This window comes from Bombina bombina, chromosome 7, assembly GCF_027579735.1.
Source record: "Bombina bombina isolate aBomBom1 chromosome 7, aBomBom1.pri, whole genome shotgun sequence".
In the NCBI taxonomy this organism is placed as follows: Eukaryota; Metazoa; Chordata; class Amphibia; order Anura; family Bombinatoridae; genus Bombina; species Bombina bombina.
In genome coordinates, this window is record NC_069505.1 from 454,948,171 (window position 1) to 454,964,844 (window position 16,674).

Consider the following 16,674-nt stretch of genomic DNA (forward strand, 5'->3'; position numbering starts at 1 on the left):
GCAATTGTATCACAGTCATTCAGAGCAGCTAAAACCTCCCTGAGCAACACGCAGAGGTGTTTAAGCTTAAATTTAAATGTAGATATTTCAGAATCAGGTTGAATCCTCTTCCCTGAATCAGAAAAATCACCCACAGAAAGAAGCTCTCCTTCCTCAGCTTCTGCATATTGTGAGGGGGTATCAGACATAGCTCTTAAAGCGTCAGTATGCTCTGTATTTCTTCTAACTCCAGAGCTGTCTCGCTTTCCTCGAAACCCAGGTAGTCTGGATAATACCGCTGACAGTGTATTATCCATGACTGCCGCCATGTCTTGTAAAGTAAACGCCATGGGCGCGCTAGATGTACTTGGCGCCTCTTGAGCGTGAGTCCCTTGAGCGGGATTTAAAGGTTCTGACACATGGGGCGAGTTAGTCGGCATAACTTCCCCCTCGTCAGATTCCTCTGGTGATAAATTTTTTAAAGACAGAATATGGTCTTTATTACTTAAAGTGAAATCAGTACATTTGGTACACATTCTAAGAGGGGGTTCCACCATGGCTTCTAAACATAATGAACAAGGAGTTTCCTCTATGTCAGACATGTTTAAACAGACTAGCAATGAGACCAGCAAGCTTGGAAAACACTTTAAAGCAAGTTAACAAGCAAAAAATAAAAACGGTACTGTGCCTTTAAGAAAAATAAAAAAGGTCAGAATTTGAAAAACAGTGAAAAAAAGCAGTAAATCAAACGAAATTTTTACAGTGTGTATAATAAGCTAACAGAGCACTGCACCCACTTGCAAATGGATGATTAACCCCTTAGTTTAAAAAACGGATCAAAAAAACATTATAGACGTTTTTTAACAGTCACAACAAACTGCCACAGCTCTGCTGTGGCCCTACCATTCCATACAAACGACTTTGGAAAGCCTAAAAGCCCTTTAGAGAGGTCCTATAGCATTCAGGAGACTTCTTGAGGGAAGCTGGATGTCTCAGTCTGCAAAAGTTACTGCGCAATTAAGCGCTAAATTAGGCCCCTCCCACTCATGTCTACACAGTGGGAGGCCTAAGAAAACTGTTTCTAGGCAAATTTAAGCCAACCATGTGGAAAAAAACTAGGCCCCAATAAAGATTTATCACCAAAACATATATAAAAACGTTTAAACACTCCCAGCAAATGTTTTATATTGAAAAATAATAAGAGTATTACCTCTGACAGTAAGCATGATACCAGTCACTATTAAATCACTGTAATCAGGCTTACCTTTAATAAATCTGGTATCAGCAGCATTTTCTAGCATTTACATTCCTCTAGAAAAAAATTAAAGTACACATACCTCATAGCAGGATAACCTGCACGCCATTCCCCAGCTGAAGTTACCTCTCTCTTCAGTTATGTGTGAGAACAGCAATGGATCTTAGTTACAACCTGCTAAGATCATTAGAGACCACAGGCAGATTCTTCTTCTATTTTCTGCCTGGGACCAAAATAGTACAACTCCGGTACCATTTAAAAATAACAAACTTTTGATTTGAAGAAAAAATAACTACATTTCACCACATCTCTCTTACTGCTTCCATGCTTGTCGAGAGTTGCAAGAGAATGACTGGAGGTGGCAGTTAGGGGAGGAGCTATATAGACAGCTCTGCTGTGGGTGATCCTCTTGCAACTTCCTGTTGGGAAGGAGAATATCCCACCAGTAATGGATGATCCGTGGACTGGATACACCTTACAAGAGAAAAGGCTGTCTAATAAGGCCTCTCCAGTATAGGAGAGTTTAAGTGTCCCATTTATAAAGTGCCCTCACTCTGAGTCCTTTATAATGCTTTGAAATAAAGTGCCCACTTCTTTGTTTCTGAGTGTTCTTCTTTCTTCCCCCAGAAATAATAAAGTCAGCACTTACCTCACAAATCTGCCTGACAGCAAGGCAGCTCACCAGGTTTGAGAGGTCCTCTCCCTCACATAGACCTGCGGAAAGAAAAAAGACTGAGTAATCTTACTCAGGCTTTCAGAGTTAGGGCAGCATAAATTATATGGAAGGCGCAGTGAGAATTATGTCCCACCAGTTCCCATTGCTCTAAAGCCACCACTGCTCTACTAAAGAGACTGATATGGACTACGGCTACACCCTAGCACAAGGCAGCACAATCTTGTACTACTTAAAAAATAATAAACTCTTGATTGAAGAATCTTTTCTAATACCTCACTTTACCTCTTCCTATCACTAACGTAGGCAAAGAGAATGAATGGGGTGGGAGGAGATATTTAACAGCTTTGCTGTGGTGCTCTTTGCCGCCTCCTGCTGGGCAGGAGTGAAATTCCCAACAGTAATTAGATGATCTGTGGACTCATCGTGTCATTAGAAAGAAAGGGAAATTTGAACTGACGGATGGAATAGGGGTTTGTTAATTCTGTATTGTATCATTTTACAGCATCAGCGCTGAGAAAGTTCCCGACCTCCCTTGGCTGTTTTGTGTATTGAGCGGGTGGGATTAAAGGAATACTATAGGCAAATATAAACTTTTGTGATTCAGATAGAGCAGCAATTTCAAGCAACTTTCTAATGTACTCCTATTATGCATATTTCTTCATTCTCTTGGTTGCTAAATGTAGCCATCCAATCAGCAAGCGCTACCCTGGTGCTGAACCAAAAATGGTTTGGCTCCTAAAATTACTTTCCAGCTTTTTTTAAATAAAGATACCAAGAGAACAAAGAAAAATTGATAATAGGAGTAAATTTGAAATTTGATTAAAATTGCATGCTCTATCCAAATCATAAAAGTTTATTTCTGACTAGATTATCCCTTTAACAAGAAGCTGCAGCTAGGCAAACGCAAGGTTAAAACTCATAAAAAGGCCCGCCTCTGATGGGCAGGAACACAGTCATTTGTTCTATTTCAGCCATTTAGAAGCCAAGTTACTAACCGATCAGGAATTTTTATTGCAGTGGGCTATTGGCTGCTAATTGGTCACATTTCCTCAATTCTAGTTTTCCTGTCAATTGATCGGAGTCTAAGAAAGAAGAGTTTTATGGCACCTTGTGTGAGATAAGAAGCAGTTCCCTTCCCAGGATAGTGTCACTTGTCTGTATGAGCAAACATCACTTAAAGGGACAGTGCACTGTATTTTTTCCTCCTCTTTAACAGGTTTCTAATAATCAATTTTACTTGCTGGAGTGCATGAAAGTGTTTGCAAATGGCTCCTTTATCTTTATTTTTTCATTTAAAATAACTGATCTTGCCCGTTGAAACCTCCATCTATGCTAAACTTTTAATTTTCAGATGCTCTGTGTATTTCTTTTGTGTATATAGAGATAAGAAAGGAGGCCTTTGTGTAGATTTAGAGGTAAGATAAATAGGTTGAAGCTTCCTGCATGCTCAGCCCATTTTAATGGCTATGTTCTAAGAATAAGTAGTGGTTTTAATGCACACAAAAAATCTACCTCCCTTGCACACAACACACGTGCACACTCATCTGTAACCCACGTCTCTCTGACACAACACACGTGCACACTCAGCTGTAACCCACGTCTCTCAGACACAACACACGTCCAACACTCAAATGTAACCCACGTCTCTCAGACACAACACACGTACACACTCATCTGTAACCCATGTCTTTCAGACACAACACACGTTCAACGCTCAAATGTAACCCATGTCTCTAAGACACAACACACGTGCACACTCATCTGTAACCCACGTCTCTCAGACACAACACACCTGCACACTCAGCTGTAACCCACGTCTCTCAGACACAACACACGTCCAACGCTCAAATGTAACCCACGTCTCTCAGACAAAACATATGTGCACACTCAGCTGTAATCCACGTCTCTCAGACACAACACACGTGCACACTCAGCTGTAACCCACGTCTCTCAGACACAACAAACGTGCACACATAGCTGTAACCCACGTCTCTCAGACACAACACAAGTCCAACGCTCAAATGTAACCCACGTCTCTCAGACATTACACACGTGCACACTCACCTGTAACCCACGTCTCTCAGACACAATACACGTCCAACGCTTAAATGTAACCCACGTCTCTCAGACACAACACAAATGCACACTCATCTGTAACCCACGTCTCTCAGACACAACATATGTGCACACTTAGCTGTAACCCGTCTCTCAGACATTACACACGTCAACACTCAACTGTAACCCACATCTCTCAGACACAACACACGTGCACACTCAGCTGTAACCCACGTCTCTCAGACACAACAAACGTCCAACGGTCAAATGCAACCCACGTCTCTAAGACACAACACATGTGCACACTCATCTGTAACCCACGTCTCTCAGACACAACACACGTCCAACGCTCAATTATAACCCACGTCTCTCAGACACAACACACGTGCACACTCATCTGTAACCCACGTCTCTCAGACACAACACACATCCAACGCTCAAATGTAACCCATGTCTCTCAGACATTACATACGTGCACACTCATCTGTAACCTACATCCCTCAGACACAACACACATGCACACTTACCTATAACCCACGTCTCTCAGACAACACACGTGCACACACATCTGTAACCCACGTCTCTCAGACACAACACAACTGCACACTCAGCTGTAACCCACGTCTCTCAGACACAACATACATGCACACAGGGGCGGACTGAGACCAATAAGGGCCCCCGGGCAAAAGTGTGGCAGGGCCCCCCACCCCCTTTTTGCTCCACCTACCTACCTCACCTGCCCCTCCTCGTGTGCCCCTCCCCCACCTTGTTTTTAATTGCCATATAAAGAGAGACAATTTTTCTACATAGTTATTTGAGATGTTAACATTGATGGCATGGAAATATGGCATGCATTGAGCGTCTGTGATTCAATTACTTGAACACACAACAAACAACTGCTAGACACAGAGTTTTTCAAAACTTGTAAACCAAACATGGCAATATGGTATGCATGGCATTTAAATATAACATAATACATTCAGCACTAGATCTCCTCTTGAGCTGGGTAAAAGGCAATAGGTAGTCAAAGTGGAACAGGTAATTTTCTTTCTTCCCAGCTTATATATATGTACAGGGTTTTAAGGTGTCCAGCATTCAACTGGACAGTACAGTATTTAAGCAAACTGTGACTGGCTGTCTAGTAAAATCATAAATGTCAAGTTTTTTTTAAAGTCCCTGTGTGTTAGATAAATATAAATCGTTTTCTCATGCCCATTTGCACTACAATATGGAGCAGAAAGTAGTGAGGGTCAGACAAGGGGTAAAATCACTTCTGTTTACTTGTTACTGGCAGCTAAAGAGGTATAATCATTAATTTGTATGTCACTGGCAGCAAAGGGGTAAAATTACTGCTTAGTTGTGAAAAATATACATTATGGGATCAACATTGGGGCTAAGGTAATGCTGTTAGGTGGGACATTGTGTGACCCCTATCATTGTGTCCAGTCATCACAGATTGTCCAGTATATTGGTGGAGGAAAGCTGGAGTCTGGTTTTGAGGCTAAAAATAAAAAGAGCATTTAAAGGGACAGTATACACCCATTTTCATATAACTACATGTAAGAGACACTACTATAAATAATAATCTGTACAGATACTGATATAAAACCTTTAAAAACTTACTTAGAAGTTTCTAGTTTAGCAAAGTTGATGAAGTAGTCTGGGATACCCACTGAAAGGGGCTGGGTAAACAAACAAAAAACAGACACTCCCCCTCCCCTGCATATGAAAAGACAGATAACATAAAAAGGAGACTGTAAACGCAATGTTCTTAAAAAATAAGCAAAATTATACATTTTTATAAAAACACTACCAGATGAGCTATATAAATGGATCATCTACAAAACATTTATGCAAAGAAAAATCTAGTGTACAGTGTCCCTTTAGCTTAGCCTTGGGCATGTTATGTTTGGTTGAAAAGAAAATCTTAAATAAGGGAGTTATATAATATTTTAAAGGGACAGAAAGTGAAAATTAAACTATCATATTATAGATACTGCATGTAATTTTTATACAATTTGCCAATTTATGTCTGTTATTAAATTTGCTTAATTTTATTGGTATCCTTTTGTTGAATAGTAACCCTTGGTAGGCTCAGGGGCAGCAGTGCACTACTGTGAGCTAGCTGAACATATTGGGTGAGCCAATGACTAGAAGTATATATATATATATATATATATATATATATATATATATATATATATATATATATATATATATATATATATATATATATATATATATATAGCAACCAAGCGCCTGGTAGCTCACAGTAGTGTTGATGCTCCTGAGCCTACCTAAGTATGATTTTAAAGATATCAATGTGGAAAAACAAATTTTAATATTAGAAGTAAATTGGGAATTTTTATAATATTGTGTGCTGTCTGAATTATGAAAAGTTTAATTTTGATTTTATGGTCTTATGTATCACTTGACTGATATAAATTTGACAATTTCTTATTTAACTGGGCACTTTATCTAATTTTGAAGATGATATCTTTGTTTTAAATAAGAGATGATCCTATAAGTATACGTCTAGCAGATAAAACTGTCCCCACTTTAACGGACACCAGGGCAGGTTTAGAGAAATCCATTTTAAAGGGAGAGTAAAGTCAAAATGAAACTTTATTATTCAGATAGAACATACTAAACAACATTCATTACAATGTACTCCTATTATCAAGCCCTACAATAGATCACATTAACTTACAGTGAATTCCTGCCATGTTTTGGTCAGGGGACAAGTACAAATGACTCTTAGGGGCCCATTTATCAAAGGGCTTGCGGACCTGATCCGACACTGCGGATCAGGTCCGCAAGACCTCGCTAAATGCGGAGAGCAATACGCTCTCCACATTTAACATTGCACCAGCAGCTCACAAGAGCTGCTGGTGCAACGCCGCCCCCTGCTGACTCGCAGCCAATCGGCCGCCAGCAGGGAGCTGTCAATCAACCCGATCGTATTCGATCGGGTTGATTTCCGGCGGTTCCTGTCCGCCTGCTCAGAGCAGGCGGACAGGGTTATGAAGCAGCGGTCTTTAGACCGCTGCTTCATAACTTGTGTTTCTGGCGAGTCTGAAGACTCGCCAGAAACACGGCCCTTCAAGTTCCATACGGAGCTTGATAAATGGGCCTGCTGGAATTCAAATTTAAATGGGCTGCAGCACATTTCTGATTTATGTTTGCATATATTTTTTTTTTTGGGGGGGGGGGGTTAATGGTGACCTTAACCTGCTGTTGTTCTGGAAGTACAATGTGTACAGGTTTGGAAAATATGCATGCACATAAGGGGTTAAGCATTATAACATTACTTAAACACACACACTCAGAGATATACACATATTTCATATTTACACAAACATACAAACATGGATATATATATATATATATATATATATATATATGTATATATACACAAACATACACACACAGATAGATATACACATATATTTAAACACACAAACACATGGATATGTACATACGCATAAATATACATATATAAAAATACTGACAAACACAAACTCACATAAACATATACACACACACATATGCATTCATACATACATAATATACATTCCCACGTATAGAAGTGTCTCACTGTTCCGTTCAGTGTGCTTTGCTGTTGTGTACAAGTAATTGCTTCTATTAATAGTAAAGGTAGATAAATCAGATCTAACTGGACTGCAGCACACGTCTGACATGTTTGCATATTTATTTGTGTTTTTATTTTTTTTAATGGTGCAATTAAACTGCTGCCATTCTGGGGGTACTCTGTGTACAGGTTTGGTAAATATGCATTCACATAAGGGGTTAACAGTGATAACTAATTTCTTACACATATTTATACACACAAACAGACACATACACACACATACACACACACATGGGTAAAGAGACAGACATAAATACAGACACATACACAGTATATATATATATATATATATATATATATATATATATATATATATATATATATATATATATATATATATATATATATATATACACACACATATATATATAAAAATACTGACAAATACATACACATACATTTACACACACAAATATATATATATATATATATATATATATATATATACACACATAAAAATACTGACAAATACATACATATATATAAGCATTATATTCTCTTGTCTCATTGTTCCTTTCAGTGTGCTTTGCTATTGTGCACAAATAATTGCTCCATTAATAGTAAATAAATATATAGAATGACTATAGGATTATTATGAGGTAAAATTAGAGAGGGTTTAGTCTTTTTGAAAGAAAAAGTTATACATGATGATGTGTAATATCACTGAGACACTACATGATACTGCTATTGTGCCATACTGTTTAAAGTAATTCCTGAAGCTTTGTATTAGCCTTATTGGCAGTGGAAGGTTCAACATGTCAATATAATGCAAACAAGAGCAGAGTGGATGGGTCAGATGACAGATCTGTGCCCCTCTGTTAAACTGAGAGGAAACACAAGATCGTTATCCAAAAGAGTCAGTTTTCACTGCGGTCTTATTCAGCATGTGTACATTTTCCAATCCTGGCAGACTTTGTAGTAATACATGATTGTAAATTAAAATGCTGCCCCTACCTTTGTCCTCTTGCTTTGCTGAGGAATGTTAGGTCAGTGCACTTCACTGATTATGTCACAGGCAGACCGACGCAGACAGCAGCTTAACAGACGGGCCCCAGAGTAAATCAGAGTAGCAGCCCAGCTCTGACAACTATAGCCCTCCATCCTCCACGGAAGCCTGTGCACAGTTTTACCATTTCCTGTGTGCGCCTTGTCGACACTTCACTGACATTGCTGAGCCATGAGCCGACATCTGCAGCCCTCCACTGCACAAACTTGAGCGGCCCCACCCCCAGAAAGTTAAAACATAAAAATACATTTTGATATAAAAAAAATAATAATAAATTATGAAAAAAAAGGTTTCCTTCCTTAATTAGTGCTGCATCTGCCTGTAGTGGCTGGGGCCCTCTAAGATGCAGGGCCCTCGGGCATGGGCCGAATTGCCCGACTTGTCAGTCCGCCCCTGCATGCACACTCATCTGTAACCCACGTCGCTCAGACACAACATATATGCACACTCATCTGTAACCCACGTCTCTAAAACACACGTCCAACGCTCAAATGTAACCCACGTCTCTCAGACACAACACACGTGCACACTCAGCTGTAACCCACGTCTCTCAGACACAACACGTGCACACTCATCTGTAACCCACGTCTCTCAGACACAACACAAGTGCAGACTCATCTGTAACCCACGTCTCTCAGACACAACATATATGCACACTCATCTGTAACCCACGTCGCTCAGACACAACATATATGCACACTCATCTGTAACCCACGTCTCTAAAACACAACACACGTCCAATGCTCAAATGTAACCCACGTCTCTCAGACACAACACACGTGCACACTTATCTGTAACCCACGTCTCTCAGACACAACACAAATCCAACGTTCAAATGTAACCCACGTCTCTCAGACACAACACACATGCACACTCAGCTGTAACCCACGTCTCTCAGACATTACACACGTGCACACTCAGCTGTAACCCACATCTCTCAGACACAACAAACATGCACACTCAGCTGTAACCCACGTCTCTCAGACACAACACATGTGCACACTCACCTGTAACCCACGTCTCTCCAACACAATACAAGTCCAACGCTCAAATGTAACCCACGTCTCTCAGACATTACACACGTGCACACTCACCTGTAACCCACGTCTCTCAGACACAATACACGTCCAACGCTCAAATGTAACCCACGTCTCTCAGACACAAGACACGTGCACACTCAGCTGTAACACACGTCTCTCAGACACAACATACATGCACACTCAACTGTAACCCACGTCTCTCAGACACAACACACGTGCACACTCATCTTTAACCCACGTCTCTCAGACACAACACACGTTCAATGCTCAAATGTAACCCACGTCTCTCAGACACAACACACGTGCACACTCAGCTGTAACCCACGTCTCTCAGACACAACATATGTGCACACTCAGCTGTAACCCACGTCTCTCAGACACAACACACGTGGTGCACACTCAGCTGTAACCCACGTCTCTCAGACACAACACAAGTGTACACTCAGCTGTAACCCACGTCGCTCAGACACAACATATATGCACACTCATCTGTAACCCACGTCTCTAAAACACAACACACGTCCAACGCTCAAATGTAACCCACGTCTCTCAGACACAACACACGTGCACACTCCGCTGTAACCCACGTCTCTCAGACACAACACACATGCACACTCACCTGTAACCCACGTCTCTCAGACACAACACAAATCCAACGGTCAAATGCAACCCACGTCTCTAAGACACAACACACGTCCAACACTCAATTATAACCCACGTCTCTCAGACACAACACATGTGCACACTCATCTGTAACCCACGTCTCTCAGACACAACACACGCCCAACGCTCAAATGCAACCCACGTCTCTAAGACACAACACACGTCCAACACTCAATTATAACCCACGTCTCTCAGACACAACACACGTCCAACGCTCAAATGCAACCCACGTCTCTAAGACACAACACACGTCCAACACTCAATTATAACCCACGTCTCTCAGACACAACACATGTGCACACTCATCTGTAACCCACGTCTCTCAGACACAACACACGTCCAACGCTCAAATGTAACCCACGTCTCTCCGACACAAAACACGTGCACACTCATCTGTAACCCACATCTCTCAGACACAACACACATGCACACTTACCTATAACCCACGTCTCTCAGACAACACACGTGCACACACATCTGTAACCCACGTCTCTCAGACACAACATATGTGCACACTCAGCTGTAACCCACGTCTCTCAGACACAACACATGTGCACACTCAGCTGTAACCCATGTCTCTCAGACACAACACATGTGCACACTCAGCTGTAACCCACGTCTCTCAGACACAACACACGTGCACACTCAGCTGTAACCCATGTCTCTCAGACACAACACATGTGCACACTCAGCTGTAACCCACGTCTCTCAGACACAACACACGTTCAATGCTCAAATGTAACCCACGTCTCTCAGACACAGCACACGTGCACAATCATCTGTAACCCACGTCTCTCAGACACAACATATGTGCACACTCAGCTGTAACCCACGTCTCTCAGACACAACACATGTGCACACTCAGCTGTAACCCATGTCTCTCAGACACAACACATGTGCACACTCAGCTGTAACCCACGTCTCTCAGACACAACACACGTGCACACTCAGCTGTAACCCATGTCTCTCAGACACAACACATGTGCACACTCAGCTGTAACCCACGTCTCTCAGACACAACACACGTTCAATGCTCAAATGTAACCCACGTCTCTCAGACACAGCACACGTGCACAATCATCTGTAACCCACGTCTCTCAGACACAAAACATGTGCACACTCATCTGTAACCCAAGTCTCTCAGACACAACATACATGCACACTCATCTGTAACCCACGTCTCTCCGACACAACACACGTGCACACTCAGCTGTAACCCACGTCTCTCAGACACAACATACGTGAACAATCAGCTGTAACCCACGTCTCTCAGACACAACACACGTGCACACTCATCTGTAACCCACGTCTCTCAGACACAACACACGTTCAATGCTCAAATGTAACCCACGTCTCTCAGACACAACACACGTGCACACTCATCTTTAACCCACGTCTCTCCGACACAACACAAGTGTACACTCAGCTGTAACCCATGTCTCTCAGACACAACACACGTGCACACTCAGCTGTAACCCACGTCTCTCAGACACAACACAAGTGTACACTCAGCTGTAACCCATGTCTCTCAGACACAACACACGTGCACACTCAGCTGTAACCCACGTCTCTCAGACACAACACAAGTGTACACTCAGCTATAACCCACGTCTCTCAGACACAACATACGTGCACACTCATCTTTAACCCACGTCTCTCCGACACAACACAAGTGTACACTCAGCTGTAACCCACGTCTCTCAGACACAACACACGTGCACACTCAGCTGTAACCCACGTCTCTCAGACACAACACAAGTGTACACTCAGCTGTAACCCACGTCTCTCAGACACAACACACGTGCACACTCAGCTGTAACCCACGTCTCTCCGACACAACACACGTGCACACTCAGCTGTAACCCACCTCTCTCAGACACAACACACGTCCAACGCTCAAATGTAACCCACATCTCTCTCAGACACAACACACGTGCACACTCATCTTTAACCCTCGTCTCTCCGACACAACACACGTGCACACTCAGCTGTAACCCACGTCTCTCAGACACAACACACGTGCACACTCATCTTTAACCCACGTCTCTCCGACACAACACACGTGCACACTCAGCTGTAACCCACGTCTCTCAGACACAACACACGTGCACACTCATCTTTAACCCACGTCTCTCCGACACAACACACGTGCACACTCATCTGTAACCCACGTCTCTCAGACACAACACACGTCCAACGCTCAAATGTAACCCACGTCTCTCAGACACAACATACATGCACACTCATCTGTAACCCACGTCTCTCCAACACAACACACGTGCACACTCAGCTGTAACCCACATCTCTCAGACACAACACACGTGCATACTCACCTGTAACCCACGTCTCACGCTCAAATGTAACCCACGTCTCTCAGACACAACACACGTGCACACTCATCTTTAAACCACGTCTGTACGACACAACACACGTGCACACTCAGCTGTAACCCACATCTCTCAGACACAACACACGTCCAACGCTCAAATGTAACCCACATCTCTCAGACACAACACACCTGCACACTCATTTGTAACCCATGTCTCTCAGACACAACACACGTTCAACGCTCAAATGTAACCCACGTCTCTAAGAAAACACACGTGCACACTCATCTGTAACCCACGTCTCTCAGACAAAACACGTGCACACTCATCTGTAACCCACGTCTCTCAGACAACACACGTGCACACTCATCTGTAACCCACGTCTTTCAGACACAACACACGTCCAACGCTCAAATGTAACCCATGTCTCTCAGACAACACACGTCCAACGCTCAAATGTAACCCATGTCTCTCAGACAACACACGTGCACACTCATCTGTAACCCACGTCTCTCAGATACAACACACGTGCACACTCATCTGTAACCAACGTCTCTCAGACACAACACATGTGCACACTCATCTGTAATCCACGTCTTTCAGACACAACACACGTCCAACGCTCAAATGTAACCCACGTCTCTCAGACACAACACAAGTGTACACTCAGCTGTAACCCACGTCTCTCAGACACAACACACATGCACACTCTTCTGTAACCCACGTCTCTCAGACACAACACACGTGAACACTCTTCTGTAACCCACGTCTCTCAGACACAACACACGTGCACACTCTTCTGTAACCCACGTCTCTCAGACACAACACACGTGCACACTCATCTGTAACCCACGTCTCTCAGACACAACACACGTGCACACTCATCTGTAACCCACGTCTCTCCGACACAACACACGTGCACACTCATCTGTAACCCACGTCTCTCCGACACAACACACGTGCACACTCAGCTGTAACCCACGTCTCTCAGACACAACATACATACACACTGATCTGTAACCCACGTCTCTCAGACACAAGACACGTGCACACTCACCTGGGCTGATACTGTCGCTGGTTTCCTCATCCGGAGCTCCCAGCTGATGCCTCACACACAGATCTTCTGTTATCTCAACTTTCACTATATCTTCGTCTGTACAAATAAAGCAGATTCAGTTTCTATAAAGTTACCATAAAACGGTTTGTTATTTCCCAGAGAGAATCAAATACACAATTGTTTTTTTCCATCTTTTCTTTTACTTTTTAGCTTAAATGGACATTTCAGCCAAAAGTGGAATACACATGGATGCATTTCAGTTGTAAATAGAAGAATGTTTGTAAAATACATGCATTAGCAAATATGCTTCTAAATAAAAGTTATAGCTGTTTCAAAAGTGTATTTAAGTATGCACCGTGCACCAGCATTTTAAACACAGCACTTGCTCAGAGAGCCTAAGGTGTTTAAACCATCTGGTAATTTCTCAATTCCTTAATTGCTGACATCATACAATCCCCACTGATGCTCTGAGCAGCTGCAGTATTTAAAATGCCAGTGCACTGAGAATATCTAGTTATGCTTCACATGCACGTGCAGTGAGAAATGTTATCACTAAAAAAGTGATAACTTTTACTAGAAGCATTTTTTCTAATACATTTATATTGCAAAGAAGTTTCTATTCAAATATGTAATTCATCTATGTGCATTTAACATTTTTAACCGGAATCTCCCTTTAAGTCCTTTATTCTGGATTGTGCTGTGCTATATAAACCAGACAGTAAACTACATGAGAGCAGTAAGTAACTGTGTGCACAGCCCCAGCACTTATAAACCAGACGGTAAACTACATGAGATAGCAGTAAGTAACTGTGTGCACAGCCCCAGCACTTATAAACCAGACAGTAAACTACATGAGAGCAGTAAGTAACTGTGTGCACAGCCCCAGCATTTATAAACCAGACAGTAAACTACATGAGAGAGCAGTAAGTAACTGTGTGCACAGCCCCAGCACTTATAAACCAGACAGTAAACTACATGAGAGCAGTAAGTAACTGTGTGCACAGCCCCAGCACTTATAAACCAGACAGTAAACTACATGAGAGCAGTAAGTAACTGTGTGCACAGCCCCAGCACTTATAAAACAGACAGTAAACTACATGAGAGAGCAGTAAGTAACTGTGTGCACAGCCCCAGCACTTATAAACCAGACAGTAAACTACATGAGAGCAGTAAGTAACTGTGTGCACAGCCCCAGCACTTATATACCAGACAGTAAACTACATGAGCGCAGTACTGTGTGCACAGCCCCAGCACTTATAAACCAGACAGTAAACTACATGAGAGAGCAGTAAGTAACTGTGTGCACAGCCCCAGCACTTATAAACCAGACAGTAAACTACATGAGAGCAGTAAGTAACTGTGTGCACAGCCCCAGCACTTATAAACCAGACAGTAAACTACATGAGAGCAGTAAGTAACTGTGTGCACAGCCCCAGCACTTATAAAACAGACAGTAAACTACATGAGAGAGCAGTAAGTAACTGTGTGTACAGCCCCAGCATTTATAAACCAGACAGTAAACTACATGAGAGAGCAGTAAGTAAATGTGTGCACAGCCCCGGCACTTATAAACCAGACAGTAAACTACATGAGAGAGCAGTAAGTAACTGTGTGCACAGCCCCAGCACTTATAAACCAGACAGTAAACTACATGAGAGCAGTAAGTAACCGTGTGCACAGCCCCAGCACTTATAAACCAGACAGTAAACTACATGAGAGCAGTAAGTAACTGTGTGCAGAGCCCCAGCACTTATAAACCAGACAGTAAACTACATGAGAGAGCAGTAAGTAACAGTGTGCACAGCCCCAGCACATATAAACCAGACAGTAAACTACATGAGAGCAGTAAGTAACTGTGTGCACAGCCCCAGCACTTATAAACCAGACAGTAAACTACATGAGAGAGCAGTAAGTAACTGTGTGCACAGCCCCAGCACTTATAAAACAGACGGTAAACTACATGAGAGCAGTAAGTAACTGTGTGCACAGCCCCAGCACTTATAAAACAGACGGTAAACTACATGAGAGCAGTAAGTAACTGTGTGCACAGCCCCAGCACTTATAAACCAGACAGTAAACTACATGAGAGAGCAGTAACTGTGTGCACAGCCCCGGCAGACTCTCACGTATTACTACTTGCCGGCAATGAAAAACAATGCAATTCAGCCTCTTTTCAAAAATAATGATAAAACCTCTTTATTGCTTCCACATAATGGAAAGAAAGACAACATTCCAAGCCATATAGTGGGCTCTTAGTCATGCAACATACATACATGAGTAAGAGCCCACTACAGGGCTTGAAACGTTGTCCTTTTTCCCCATGATGTGGAAGCAATAAAGAGGTTTTATCATTATTTTTGAAAAGAGGCTGAATTGCATTGTTTTTCATTGCGGATACTGGGATTAGCAGTCCCTGCTGAATCTGTGCCCTATGTGGATGTGTGCCGTCTCCATTGATAACATGTGACTACTCACCGGCAGGGAGAAACCAATGTATTTCAGTCTCATCCTCTTCCTTCACCTTTAATAACCCAGTGCCCATGTTTTCCTCTAGACGCCCTGTAATTACAGCAGGAAGTTACCTGATAGTACACAGTACAGGGTGTAACATAAACTTATATAACAGAAGTCTGTACATTTAATAGCCCAGTGCCGGGTTTTCCTCTAGACGCCCTGTAATTACAGCAGGAAGTTACCTGATAGTACACAGTACAGGGTGTAACATAAAGTTATATAACAGATGTCTGTACATTTAATAACCCAGTGCCGGGATTTCCTCTAGACGCCCTGTAATTACAGCAGGATGTTACCTGATAGTACAATACAGGGTGTAACATAAACTTATATAACAGAAGTCTGTACATTTAATAGCCCAGTGCCAGGTTTTCCTATAGACACCCTGTAATTACAGCAGGAAGTTACCTTATAGTACACAGTACAGGGTGTAACATAAACTTATATAAC

The 16,674-nt window shown here is 42.3% G+C and overlaps 1 protein-coding gene across 1 annotated transcript in view; it reads right to left on the reverse strand.

The window, feature by feature from the left end:
• LOC128636432 (zinc finger protein 665) overlaps positions 1-16,674 on the reverse strand; it is a 242,394-nt gene that overhangs the window by 17,338 nt on the left and 208,382 nt on the right. The window contains exons 8-9 of the mRNA XM_053689447.1: positions 16,186-16,269; positions 13,711-13,806 (exon numbers count right to left, since the gene is read on the reverse strand). Of these exons, the coding sequence (XP_053545422.1) occupies positions 13,711-13,806; positions 16,186-16,269 (180 nt within the window). The remainder of the gene's footprint in view (positions 1-13,710; positions 13,807-16,185; positions 16,270-16,674) is intronic.